This window comes from Sabethes cyaneus, chromosome 2, assembly GCF_943734655.1.
Source record: "Sabethes cyaneus chromosome 2, idSabCyanKW18_F2, whole genome shotgun sequence".
NCBI lineage: Eukaryota > Metazoa > Arthropoda > Insecta > Diptera > Culicidae > Sabethes > Sabethes cyaneus.
The window spans coordinates 237,689,744-237,703,419 of record NC_071354.1 but is presented as its reverse complement, the minus strand read 5'-3'; the positions used below and the strand labels follow the sequence as shown (position 1 = coordinate 237,703,419).

General features: G+C 45.1%; 2 protein-coding genes across 2 annotated transcripts; both read right to left on the bottom strand.

Annotated features, from left to right (window-relative positions):
* Window positions 1-2,766: 2,766 nt before the first annotated feature.
* On the bottom strand, window positions 2,767-5,264 carry LOC128737032 (chromatin assembly factor 1 subunit B). Its single transcript, XM_053831579.1, has 4 exons — window positions 5,073-5,264; window positions 4,804-4,996; window positions 4,230-4,743; window positions 2,767-4,168 (listed from the first exon to the last, which is right to left on the bottom strand). Exons 1-4 carry the CDS (start codon window positions 5,205-5,207, stop codon window positions 2,767-2,769), a joined length of 2,244 nt encoding a protein of 747 aa, XP_053687554.1. The 5' UTR covers window positions 5,208-5,264.
* A 7,162-nt stretch (window positions 5,265-12,426) lies between these two features.
* LOC128733530 (vacuolar protein sorting-associated protein VTA1 homolog) lies at window positions 12,427-13,676 on the bottom strand. The gene has a single exon (XM_053827180.1). The coding sequence runs from the start codon at window positions 13,606-13,608 to the stop codon at window positions 12,619-12,621; it is 990 nt and encodes a 329-aa protein (XP_053683155.1). The 5' UTR covers window positions 13,609-13,676; the 3' UTR covers window positions 12,427-12,618.

Genomic DNA, 13,676 nt, shown 5'->3' with positions numbered 1-13,676 from the left:
GGTCGAGATCACTGGCTTCGCCGATGATATCGTCCTTACAGTGGTGGGCGAGTTTCTAGAGGTGGAAATGCTGGTATCGGACGCCATAAGCATAATAGAGGGTTGGATGGCGGGCGTCAACTTACGATTAACCCACCATAAGGCCCCGTACAGAGTAAACGCGACAGCGACGCGACACGACTTCGCTCTCATGTTGCTAAATGCACAGTCCTGCTTCGGGCGAAAAAGGGCTGCGCATATAACTACAGCAAGAAATGTCGCGTCGCGTCGCATGTCGCTTGAACTGTGGCGGTACCCTAAGACGGAAGCCGTGATGATCAGTAACCGCAAGCCTTAGAGGCCAAAATCATCGTTGGAGGACAGGTGATTGTCTCCAAACGAAGTGTGAAATACCTGGGTGTTATGGCAAACAACAGGCTGGACTTCACCAACCATGCAGATTATGCTTGTGGTAAACCGTCAACAGTGGTTACTGCGCTGTCCAAGATCATGCCGAACGGCTATGGTTCAGTAGCAGTAAGAGACGCCTGATGGCCAGCGTTGCCACGTCGGTGCTACGGTATGGTGCACCGGCATGGGCTCCAGCTTTGGATAGTAAGCGCAATCAGGCATGTCTGAATAAGGTGTGTGCAGGCTGTTGGCATTGCGCGTTGCGTGCGGCTACCTTACCATATCATTGAATGCGATCGTGGTCATTGCAGCCATGATTCCCATATGCATACTTCTAGGTGAGGACATCGAGTGCCATAGGCAGAGGAACGTCAGGGGCGCTAGGGACAGATTTAGACTGGACTCTATTAGGCATTGGCAGGCGGAATGGGATCGCACTGATCACGGTAGTGTCGTGTCCCGATGGTCCAATACCTTTAGTAATACACATTTTCATTTAATTAATAATTGCTTCGATAATTTTTTTAACCATATTTTAACTCGCGTTTAACACCTTCCGTCTTCCTCAAAGCTGTTCATACGACTGGTCGCCTGATGTTACTTTCTTTTTCATTCTTAGTCGTCTCTCTCTACTCTCATTCCCTACAGGTAGGTGGACCCATAAGCTGATCCAGAACATCTCGTCCTGAATCGGTAAAAGACATGGTGAGGTAAACTTTTTCCTTACCCAGTTTATGTCGGGACATGGATGCTTTAAGAAGTATCTACACTACATACGCGTGGGCGGGTAGACTCACCCTTTTGCTCCGTTTGCACGGTAGCCGAGGAAACGGCGGAGCATGTGATGTTTCACTGCCTGCGTTTCGCGGCCACTCGGCGGGTGATGCTTGCGGTTGTAGGAGAAGACACCGACACCGACAACATCGTGCAGAGAATGTGCGCTGAACAGCGCGCATGGGGTGCAGTCGATAGGACGGCAACGGACGTGATAACGGAGTGGCAACGGCTAGAACGTTTGCAACAACAGGGCCTGACATAGCCTAGCTAGGGTCAGTAAAAGACTGATTGGGCAGCCCAGGCCCTAGGTGAAGGGTAGTGGCGGTATGAAGTGATGAGGGTATTGTCACACACGCAACGGATAAGACGGAGTGCTTAGGCACGTCCTCACTCCTGAAGTAAAACCTAACGATAGTTCCGGGAGGGGTTCAGGAATGGGCAGCAGGAGTTTTCAGTAGGTAGGCGCATGTTGGTACCTTGCGAATCCTATTCGGCACGTAGTGCCGAGTATTCGGCCGAGTAGTGCCTTCCATCAATCAAAACGTGGTCGATTTGTGAGTCCGTTTGTTGGTGAGGCGGCGACGTCAATGAACCGATGGCCGTGCGCTGAACCTTCCAATAACCGGTCTGCATTCCTCCTCTTGGCCTGAGCCTGAGCGTTGAGGTCTTCGATGACGATTTTGACGTCATGTTTTAGGCAGTTGTCGTATTCACGCTCAAGCTGTGTGTAAAAAGCGTTTCCAATGTGCGACACGTATCTCAGACTCCCTCTTCATTTTCGGCTAATGCAGATAGGGTCAATTTAGTGTCCTGTGCAGCCGTTAAAAGAGCGAAAAGAGCAATCCATCAATGAGTATGTTGTTATTAACGCAAAAACCTGAAACAGACGGCACCATGTGGAGCTAGGGATAGGAGTTAGTGAACAGTGGTGGTAGATTTGCAAATGTTGTAACGTTATGGTTCTAACCATAAACTGACTCTCCTTGGAAAAATCGATCGATACGATATGACATCACTTTATGGCAACGAGATCGCGCTGCAAACCGTGGGATTCGTTTGGGGCCGACGAACGTTGACCCTCAATCAGTGCGAAGCGATAGTCTCCAATCATAGGCTAAGGAACACGTTGCTGACTGATGTTCTGGACCGTCACCATCTTCGTCGATAGCAGCTTCTTTTTTTTCGTTGCCGTTACGTCAATACTTACAATAGAGATCTCGATAGGAAATAGAGGCAGTAATCAGCATGTTTTACGAAAAAGCAGCTGCAATTATTTTCAGCAGACAACGGCGACTTCGTGGCCTCGGTTGGTTGTTCGATATCATATTGAAAAGCGACTGCTCAAGAATGATAGTACTAGAGAATTATGGTACGTTCGGCATAGCATCGATAACACGGCCACGCCGAGGACGCGCGTTTGAGTCACAGTCCCGCATAGGTCCCGAATGGTTTAAAAAAAATGTCAAAGTAACTAGGTAAATAAAAAAAATTAAATTTCATACTGTAAAGCAATAGTACGCAACAATCTGAATTACCAAAAAACTAATATATTTTCAATAAAAATATTTATAATTAAAAATGCGTAAATCACCAAAACATTTAAAGCAGCTTCTTCTTCGATTTAGGTGTCGATATGGTGCGAAACTCTACCCGACGGGGCGTCTTTGGAGTCGTCGTGATATCCGTCTGTGCCTCCTTGGATTCCTTATGTTCTGCACCATCATCATCGTCATCATCGTCGGAAACTACCAGTTTGATATCTCTGGTTCGCTCGCACTCGGCATAAGAGGAAACACTGTCCACTGATTTCAGCTCCGGTTTCGGTTGATCAATTGGCCAGGTATCGACGGCATCCTCTTCAATTTCGGAGGGTCTCACCGACCGGGAGCGATCCGGGTCCGGTGCCAAACAGCGCGGTTGCCTCCGAATGGCAATAGGAGTAGCCGCTTTAGTTACGTTCGCAAGCTTGGGCGTAGAGGAAGAGTCCGAATGTTCGGAAACGCCAGACGAAGGCGTCCGTGGGTGACGTCGTACGGCGATCGGAGTCGCTGGACGATTAGTTTTCGATGGACTCTCGAACTTTTCGTCGCTGCTGATTATCTTTTCAGCTTCGATGATGATTTCTTTCGCTGGTTGAACGATTTTCTCGTCCTGTGTTTTAACCGGGGGAATCTCTTTGACGATAATTCCTCCCTTAGTGTCGCTGTTTTCCAGCGCTATTCGACGAATTGCTACCGATTTTGGATCCTCGGTTTGGCCATCCTTTTCGGCACTGTTGGATCGTGGTCGCTTCCGTGAGTCGCTATCTTTCGGCTCTGAAATAGCACTGGTGGATGCACCAGTCTCCTTCGGCTTTCGCTTAATAGCGATTGGCTGTGCAGGCTTCTCCGCCTTTTCCTGTTCCTGTTTTGGTTTCTCGTCTGTTATTTCCACCTTCTTTTCCACCTCATCTCTCGGTTTTCTCCGAAAAGCAATAGGCTGTGCCGGCTTGACCTCTTTTGGCGGCTTTTCTTCCGCGTTTGTAGTCTCTTCCACAACGGTTTCCAACTTGGAATCTTTCTTTTCCTTCTCATCGTCTTTGCCATCCTTGGATTTCTTTCTGCCAGCTGGTGCTTTCTTTGTAGGAGTCTTTTCCTTCTCGTTTCCAGTAGACGACTCATCAGTCGACTCAATCACATGCTCCTCGCCTAATTCACCGTCGGCAAACGATATCATCGAACAGAAACCATCGGTTGATGAAACTATGAGAATTTTTCCATCTCCAGACCAGGACAGATCTGTCAACCGAGTGTAGTGGATGTTTGATATCAGGGCGAATGGTGATTTCTGCTGAGTGTCGTACAGGTAAACGGAACTCTTGGTAGCGATAGCAAAAATCATTCGGTAGGGTAAAGGAATTACTGGCGGTTTATTGTCTGGGTGGGGTCGCAGCTTAAAGTACCGTGGACAAAATCGAACCGCAACTGTGTACTGATCGGGCGATGGTAGAGTGATGGAAGGTCTAGAAGCACATTTAGAATTAATTTATCAACGAGATTTGGACAATTTTTCATCGAACTTACTGACGCCAAGAATTCCTAGTGTAGATGTAGGTTGTGTTAAGTGGCTTGGGGACTCCGGGAATCTCTGCCACACCCGCAGGCGTAACGATAAGATTTCCATCCGGACTGAAACTCAGGCGACGGAAAAACGTCTGCAACGTATCATCATGATACAGTCGAATGGTTTGACCATGCAACGGAGAATCCTTCGGTACAGGCAACAGACTTTTGTTGCTTCTGGTTAGAACTTTTTTCGCGTGCAAATCGAACACACGAAAATAACGATCAGTACTGAGGGTAGCCAAATACTGATTTTTAGGATCCCAAGCAACACCCTGAACGAATCCCTTATGGTCGGAAAAGATGTGCTGCGATTTGCCCTTGTTAACGTCCCACACCATAGCTGTATTATCCACGGAACCACTGGTCAAGTACATTGAGTTAGGTGACCAACACAGATCATACACATCCTCCATGTGACCACGAAGTATCTTCAGTGTTATCCAAATCTCCTTGTCCTGCTCGTTGGTTGCATCTGAATCACGTCAATCATTGTTACTCTGCAATGTTATGCATTCTTCGTATCAGTACTCACCGAGAATATTCAACACCTCCGTTTCACCCTTTTGCTTCCAAATGAAGATAACACTTTCGTCATCTCCAGACGCCAGCAGCTCCCCATTAGGAGACCACCGTACTGCGTTAACGGCTCGCTGATGGCGAGTCAAATCGGCAACGACATCCAGCGAAATTGTTCCACAATCCGCATTCTGAGTCATGTGCCATATCTATTGAAAACCATTTCAAAAATATACCACTTATAGAAATGCTTTTCCTCCATTAAAAGGCCAGCCCGTAACTCACCAAAACATGGGTATCTGTTCCTCCGGAAGCCAACCGGTAGAAGTCGCTTTTGTCCGACGCCGTTTTCGGCTGGATATCTACGCTTAGCACCGGGTCACGGTTGTGCCACGATATTTCCGGAATCTGGCACTTCATTACTGCAAAATTTTAAAAATTTATACACAATTTGCTAAAAAAAAACTGCTGTTTCGAAATAGAAATTAAGCTGCTGCGCCCGGCGCGGAAATAACTTTTCCAGTCCTTGCAGCGCAGCAGTGTTTTGAGCGCGCAAACTTGACGTTTCCTGATGAGGCGGGCGCTATTCATTTCGATGTTTTATGTTTGACAATAATTTCGATGTAATCCCCTAAGGGCAACATTAGCGGCAACAGAAAATTTTTGCAGGAGAGTGAGTGCAGAGTTCCCAAATTTTGTGAAAACCCGAAGAAGTTTTCTAGACGTAACGACTACCGTAGACCCCCGTTCGTTTGACCGTTTTTAATCTGAACACTTTAATTTGAACCCCGGTGGTTTGCACGATGTGCAAATTAAAAATGGTTCAAATGTCATTCTCAATATGACATCATTTGCTTATGCAGACAATGCGCATAAACACGATTTGTTTGTACTGATCTATAGCGTGTTTAATCTGTTTCACAATGCGTTTTCCCAACGATTATGGTAGAAATCTGATCGGAGAATGAAATATTCGCTGCTTGCAACTGCCAACTGAATCAAACTACCAAACAATAACAAAGAACAGGGCAGCCAGTTCACACAAGCTCCAGCATATTTAGGGTTACCAGTTGTTCAAATTAAAAGCTAACCCCGTTAGTTTGCATGAGGAATCGTTCAAACGAACGGGGGTCCACTGTATATGTCCTGGCTTTCCTCTATCGTCAGTGCTACCACCATAATGGCAACGATGTCGGATGAATTCTGCTATTAGAGAAAATGTTATTCCGCATTTTGCACCTTAATGGACACCGCAGTCTAAAAGTGCAACTGGCACAAAAAGTGCGACAATGCGAATGCTGTGAGTGAGAAAGAGAAAGAGTTACAACTGTGTTGCTGCTTTGTTTTGTCATATAGATTGGCATTAGAGAAAATAATCTGGATTAATCGGATTAATACAGGTACAGCTGCAAAGCACAATATTTTGTTATTTAACATAACATGCAGCTTCGGTTGCTGCAGGCGATAGGCTACAGATGTTCGCCCCACACTTAACGGCGGATTGAGCCTCTGACGTCTATTGCTATTGGTTAGTAGTTGCTGCATACGCCTTTTGCGAGGTTTTTTCAGCACGTTCTAGTTTTCGCAGGGTTGTTTAGGTGGCGGTGGCGGGAAACTACGCACTTGCCAACCTTAACACTGCGGAGTTGCATTATCTTGGTAGTGGCGGGGCACACCTAAGTAGAAAGAAGTTTCCAAGGGTAAGTCGCTGAGAACATTCCGTTCACTTCTTTCATAGAAATTTGGTTCAGTCTGTGTCTTAGGCGTGGTACACTGATTACGTAACGCAAAAATTATAGTATTTTGACCCCCTCCCTCCCCTACACTCTTAAATGATTCTACCTGTAAATTGGTCGGATTTAGTTAAAGTTAGGTTGAAACTACTCAAAATGCCCTTAAAGTGTACAAACTCAGATTTTGAGTAGTTTTTCAACCAAAAAATTGGTAGTAGGAACTTAAAATTGCGTTATTTGTCATAGAGAATAATTCAATTATCGGTAGCAAGTAGCCAAAATTGGTTGAAATTTTTACCCAAAGTTTGAGTTTGTACACTTTAAGGGCATTTTGAGCAGTTTCAACCTAGCTTTAACTAAATCCGAACTATTTACAGGTAGAATCTTTTAAGAGTGTATGTAACAATAAGTAACGCTAGACATAGCCTCCCCCCTTAAATTACGTAACGTTAACTAAACCTTCCCTCCCCCTATCATATTGAATGAAAATCGCACAATCCGTTTAATTTTTTTTAGTTTTATTGTCAATTGCAAGGAAAATTGTACCACTGACGAACTGACATGAAAGAAAATCCTTTAAAAACCATCGTCCTGCACATTTTGCTTGCACACTAGCACCCTCTGTTATGCATGTTGCGGAGTAGCTTGCATTTGCAGGGTTTTATGCTGTAGGGTTTGGTACATTTGTATGGTTTTATACTGAAAACTCAAAGCAACACCAGCGCGCCGCGGTGTGGCCATGTAGCGAAACATGCTTTTTTGAAAAATGAGTGGTTTTTGATTGGACGATGGAATTATCGCGAGTGTCTCGTCTGTTTGTCTGTGATTGTACCATCCAAAGTGCGATATCGCTCATAAAAGTGCTATTTTGCATTAAACTGTTTCGGTATCTTCGGCGCACTTTTTCGTTATCTTCCAAGCAATAAGTGCGCCGAAGATACCGAAACGATTTAATGCAATATAGCACTTTTATGAGCGATATCGCACTTTGGATGGTACAATTTTCCTTGCAATTGACAATACAAACTCAAGAAACGCATTGATTCTACATTCCTATCAAAACTACTATGATCAGAATGTCAATTCTGAATTCTGATCAAACCTAGGATCAAACTGTATGATTTAACACAATCAAGTCTGAGTTCAGAACAAAAATTTTGTTCAAAATAGATTTAATCAAGAAGAATCAAGGCTAAAATCATAGAGTTACACAGCTGAAACAGCAATTAGGCATTACCCCATGTGGCATGCTGGGCCAAACGGTTTTCAGCTGCCCAGATTTATTCAGCAAAAAATAATTCCGTATTTCGATAAATTTGTCATGCAACTCGTCTCAAGACCCCTCTCCCCCCTACGTAGTAGAAAGTAACGCTATATAGATTGACTTCCCCCACCCCTTTGAGCGTTACGTAATTTGTGCACGAAGCCTTACTTTGCCGCCGAGGTGCTGATCGTGTGAAACCTGTCAAACTCGCTCAAACCCAGCCAGACTGCTTTGATCATTTGACAATAGACCAAATCAAGGTGATGTCATCTGGCAGATACTGGCGCCCTTGTTTTGTTTGTAAACCGCAGAGTCCAGAAAAGTTTTAGTTGTTTAAACGGCAAGTTTGTTGTTTAAACCGCGTTTAAACATCATTAGGACTAATTTTAAAAGCCATTATACCTGTAAAATGTTAAAAAAACACGCTACGTTCACTGGTTGGCATGTTTGAGACCAAATCATCATACCGTCAATTGACAGATACTGGCGCCCTTGTTTACATTTTGGAAACTTTTCCTTTTTGTTTATAGCGAATGTAGCGTGTGCTCTAACATTTTGCAGGCATAATGGCGTTTTAAATTTAGTCCTAATGCTGTTTAAACAACCAACTTGCCATTTAACAGCTGAAACTTTTTTGGACTCTGCGGTCTGTTTGTAAACAAGGGCGGCAGTATTTGACAGATGACGTCACCTTGATTTGATCTATAACAAACATTGGCAGGGCTGCCAATTTCTAACATTTCAAAATTTAAATTTCAAAAAGGTGGGCCACAGTGGGCCATAAACTGTGAAATGAATGTACTGCAATTACAATCAATGAGATAAGCTGTTCTCTAAATTGAATCTACCACAATGTTCTAAGCGACTTACCCTTGAAAGTTTCACTCGTGCCGTCCTGTACTTGGAAGTAGAGGCTATTGCGCCTATGTTGATTGGCCCTCTGCCAACCTGCCTAATGCGTGCTTTGCCAAACATGTAGTTTAGCATGTAGCGCTGCTCGACAATCTGAGTAGCCGACTTTTGGTCGACCCCCATTAACAGTTCATAGATCTTTCCAAACACATTGCGACAGCGTATCTGCCACTGTTGCGTTAAAAAACCGTTGTTCTGTTTCTGAGGGAATCGCCAAATTCGTAGAGATGACCGCAAACCGACGGGTACGGGACGGGCTCGGATACCCGACCATCTTTAGTGTTAAATGTGGTCAATAGAGATACCCGACACGACCCGTACCCGGTTTCAAAAAACTAAAATTAAGAACCCGTACCCGACCCAAACCCGCAAATTATTTTTTTTCAATACCCGAACCCGGCGGGTACGGGTACGGGTGCGGGTTTCGGGCAAATTTTCCGCTACCCGACCATCTCTATCGTCCATGGTACCGAAACTGTCCTAAAAGTACGCTATGAAGGCATGAGCCTTCGGCAGGTTTTTCGTGTCGTAGCTCGTAAGCCCGTAGTTTTGCTTCTTCCAACGCAACGAGAATACATGCCGTTTGCTTCAATCATTTGACCGTGTTATGATCAGAGCAATCCAGTATCAAGTAGCCGTTCTTGAATTGGCAGCTCCTTGGGTATAATGTTTGGAGTCTCCTGATGGTCAGATATGTGATCCAGTAGAACGCCGTGGCCAGTCTGAAGCAGGGATGCCACATATAATTCTGTGTTTTTTGTTGGAAAAATCTGACAATCTGTACGGCGAGGAAAAATATCTGTGCAAAAATCTGTCTAATGCAAAACAATGAGAGTGAAAGAGATAGAGAATCATTTTGCTGACTATTTCCGTCTCTTTCCCTCTCATGTACAAGCTCAAAAATCTGTTAAATCTGTGTAATTTGGCGAAAATCTGTAATCTATGCATACAGATTCTGTACCGGCGATTTCTTTCAAATATCTGTTAAACACAGAATAATCTGTGCATGTGGCAACCCTGGTCTGAAGCTGATCCATCGTGAGCAATGATAATCAGTCGTAGTTGTGGCTACGCTGAAAGCTTACACTATTTCCATGTACGTGCACCCCGAGGGTGGTTCTGATGCGCAAGCTCGGTTGCGTGATCTTTTTTTAGTGAGATCTTTGCTGCTGATATTCGACGAAACCGTAACAGCCCGTCGCTGCCCCTTGGCAACGACCAAGTTCCGCTGACCAAGCTGGTCGGCCGGCAGAAAGATGAGTTTCTACACTATACCACTTCTGCGCCATCGTCCTTGCTAGTTGGAGATTCGGTTGACCGCATCGACGGAGGTCTCCGGTTGCTCCTTGACGTCAGGTAGCATCGCCGGATTGGGAAGGTTACTTAGCCGTGCAACTCTCCTCATTTCGTGTTGGTGAAGATGTTTCGGGGGCTCCTCATTTCTTCCAGCGACATGCTGTCGCGGTAAGAGTGCTCTTCCACTCCTACGTCCATCACTCTGCCAGTAGCGTCCGTACCGATCAGACCATGCGCCAGTCCAGTCAACCTCTGTGCACTACCTCCACACTAGTGCATCAACTTTTGGGGGATGGTGGTTTCCCCATGAATTTTTTTAGATATTTTCAAGATATTTTCCATGGCGATTCTAGAAATCTGCTGGCTAGAAAAGAAAACTGTCCTTTACTACTTAGCTGGAAACAGAGGAAGTAATTTACTGCACATCAGGGTGCTCTGATACCATGCAAGCTCCGTTCGATCTTGGGAAACTTGATTGGACCCCCTCCAAGCATTCATCCCAAGGCACGGGGCCCGTTACAACAAGGATTGTGGTCTTCTTTTGCTCAGAATATATAGCATGCTCGTCATAGACTGCTTACTACATTGAGAGCAAAAGATTTTTACAAGATTTACCGCGGAAGAGACTCGATGTGCAGCTCTGGACGGATCCGCAAATTTGCCATGGAATCATCCGGAGCTGCACGCCGACAAATCTTAACACTCCTCCTTTATCCTGGCTTGTGACAGACAGCTTGGGTCCCGATCCAATTTCCCCATCATTTGTTCAGAGCCGTCCGTGGTGAAGTTTATGTTGTTATGTATGGACTGCTGATATTTTCTGCTCACCTGTGACTCCCATTGTCTGAAGAAAAAAACGGAATAACTAACGAATTGTCAAAAGTAAGTGTAACTAACTTCCACGCGCTTCCACGATAGGTTTTTTTTGTCTTTCGAACGGAAGGGATAGGTTCACGATTTCAGAAACACACACACATGAATTTATGGCAACACTGGTAAGACTGCTTTGTCGTTTTTTGTTTTGTGTTGTTGATAACATCGCTTGCGCTTCGTCTTCTTCATGTTCGATGCTTTGTTCGCTTTGTTTGCTTCGCGTCTGTTAACAGAACTGTCGTGAATTTTTATTAAAAGTTAACTGAAATATTTCAATACACCAGCTTTATTAGAGTGAATTTATTCAATTTCTGTGTTTGGAATTTGTGTTTTTGTGACCGTTAAAAGAATGACCACGAAAAAGATAAGTGATTCCACCGCGGACGGTTCCCGTGGTAAGGTTAAACGGAAGGATCCTCATCCGGTGCGGAAGGAGTTCGTGTCAACCGGTAATAAGCAAAACAAGTGCATGTACTGTAACTGGACCACTATTATGAACGCCACCCGAATGGTGAAGCACATCGTCGAACAGTGTAAAACCGCCCCGGCAAGGGTACGAGAGGAACTGAAGGCGATCCAGCAGGCCTCCTTAGAGAAGGAACAGAACTCGTCGTTTGCAAGCGAGAATAAAAAGGATATTCACAGACTATTTACTGCAGACGATAATAGAAGAATATGCATGTTTTGCCGTTGGACAACCGTGCGCAATCTGACTCGAATGAGAACCCATATTTTGGTGCATTGCGAACAGGTTCCACCTCATATTAGAAGCACTTTTCTGAAGGAGGATTCGGATGCATTTGCTCAATCACAAAATGAGGTAAAATTTGAGCCTAACTCGTCAGTTGAAACCTATCGAGTGGTCGATGCGGAGGAATATGAGGTGGAATCTTCTGAAAACGTTGCTGAGGATGCTGACCAGGAAATAGAAGAAACTTATCTCGAAGTTCAGACATTAGAAGAACGCAATTGCGGCTGGTGTGGAAAGGCAGTCACTTACGACAGTTACGAAGTGGAGGAAGATAGTGAAGTTTTCTGCACGGCGCAATGCTTTCGGCGGCATACGGAAAAAGCTAGTAAAAAATCACCGCAAGCAAAAGCAGCAACAGCCGCTATCGATGCTAAACCGGCAAAACGAGCTCTCACTGCGGCGCAACGGGGAGAATCTCCGCCTGCGAAAGAACTTAGGCTAGTTCGGGTGCAATCGTACCGAATGGAACAAGATAGTTTTAGGTCATTGGACGATGCACCCGGGAGCATGAGCCAAAGTGGCTCTCCGACTCTGCTGGAAGTCGAAGTCGATTCGGAAGTGGAATTGGAACCACAAGAAATTAAAACAAACACGCAAATAGCTCCTGTACGCGAAAGTGAAAAAACTAAGATGCAGTTTGCAATTACGAGAGTAGAAACACAGTCAAAAACTTTGGCGAAAGAACCTTCAACGCAAGACGCTGCGACCAGAAAACAGGTATGTTTGAACGTGTTTTATAAGAGTGTCATTGTTTTGATCGATAATGGAGCTTTGAACTCGAACTGAAATCATAATTGGTTTTAACACAAGTGAGTATAGTATATTTTTATTGTTAATCGCAAAGCACTTATAATCGAGGACATATATCTGTTTCAATTACATATAATCAACAAGGGTTCGTGCTGGCCAAGGCATTTAAAAGCATGTACATTTCAAAACCGCACCGAACGGCAGGGCAAAACTGAATACCGCACTAGAGCTTTTACTATTCAGCCAATTTGCTCAGCCATCCTGTCCGGTTTGCAAAAGGCGAAGTGCCTTCTGAAGATTATCGATGGCCGTTTTGACATCTTCATAGTTCAGCGCACTGCCGGCCCACTTGCAATATTTTTGCGCCTTGTTCAGTTGATCTGACGTCAGTTTAGCACCGGACGAGCCAAGCTGTGTGCTTACATCGCCGGTGCCTACTTGCGGACCAGTATACGGTTGAAATCCACCCGGAGGTTTCTCCGGTTCACTCGGAGGCGTCGGTGGTTTTACGTTACTGAAAGGGTCATTAGTGGTGAAACCGGTAGGCGCCGATGGTGGACCAACTGGCGTTTGATAAGGAGGATGTCCTCCTCCTGGTTGCGGGAAACTTTGAAATCCCATTGAGGGATACGGTGCCTGTGGTGGTGCATTGCTCGGTCCGGCTGCGGGTTCTTCGTTCGATTCACCCGTGCCAGTAGGCCCTAAATTCTGGAATTCGTTCTCCATTTCGTCATCTTCGTCTGTTTTCATTGGACCGGGAACTGGCGTCTCGCCGTTCTTCAAACAATTATGAATGTAGGACGCCTTCCATTTGGCATACTTTCGATTCTGAGTAACTTCTTCCGTTAATTCACCGAACGTTTGCAGAACATCATAAATCATTCCGGCTGTATAAAACGCCTTCACTACATTTTTCCCAAAATTAGCTGCCCGATCCTGCTTATCAGCATAGAGAAACAATTTCAGAGCGTAATTTTCCAAATAAGCCTGCGCTGCCACCTCATTGGTAATGGATTCGTTATCCGCATGGGATTTTTTCATTTTCTCCAACCAATCCATTACGGACACTAAAAACTTACGCTCTTCGGTGCCCTGGCTGTTGATTTTCAGCCCCAACTGCAGCGCGTACAGACGGCACCAGTAGCTGATGATCGCATCCCGAGTATCGTGTTCCTGTGCCGTTTTCAGGTAGTGCGCAATGGCTCGCAGCGACGGCGGAACATCCGGTATGTTAGTGGCCATCGCTTTTCAACAGAGAAAAAACTAGATACGACGGAAATGGCCACTTATTTACGATGTGAAATCTAATA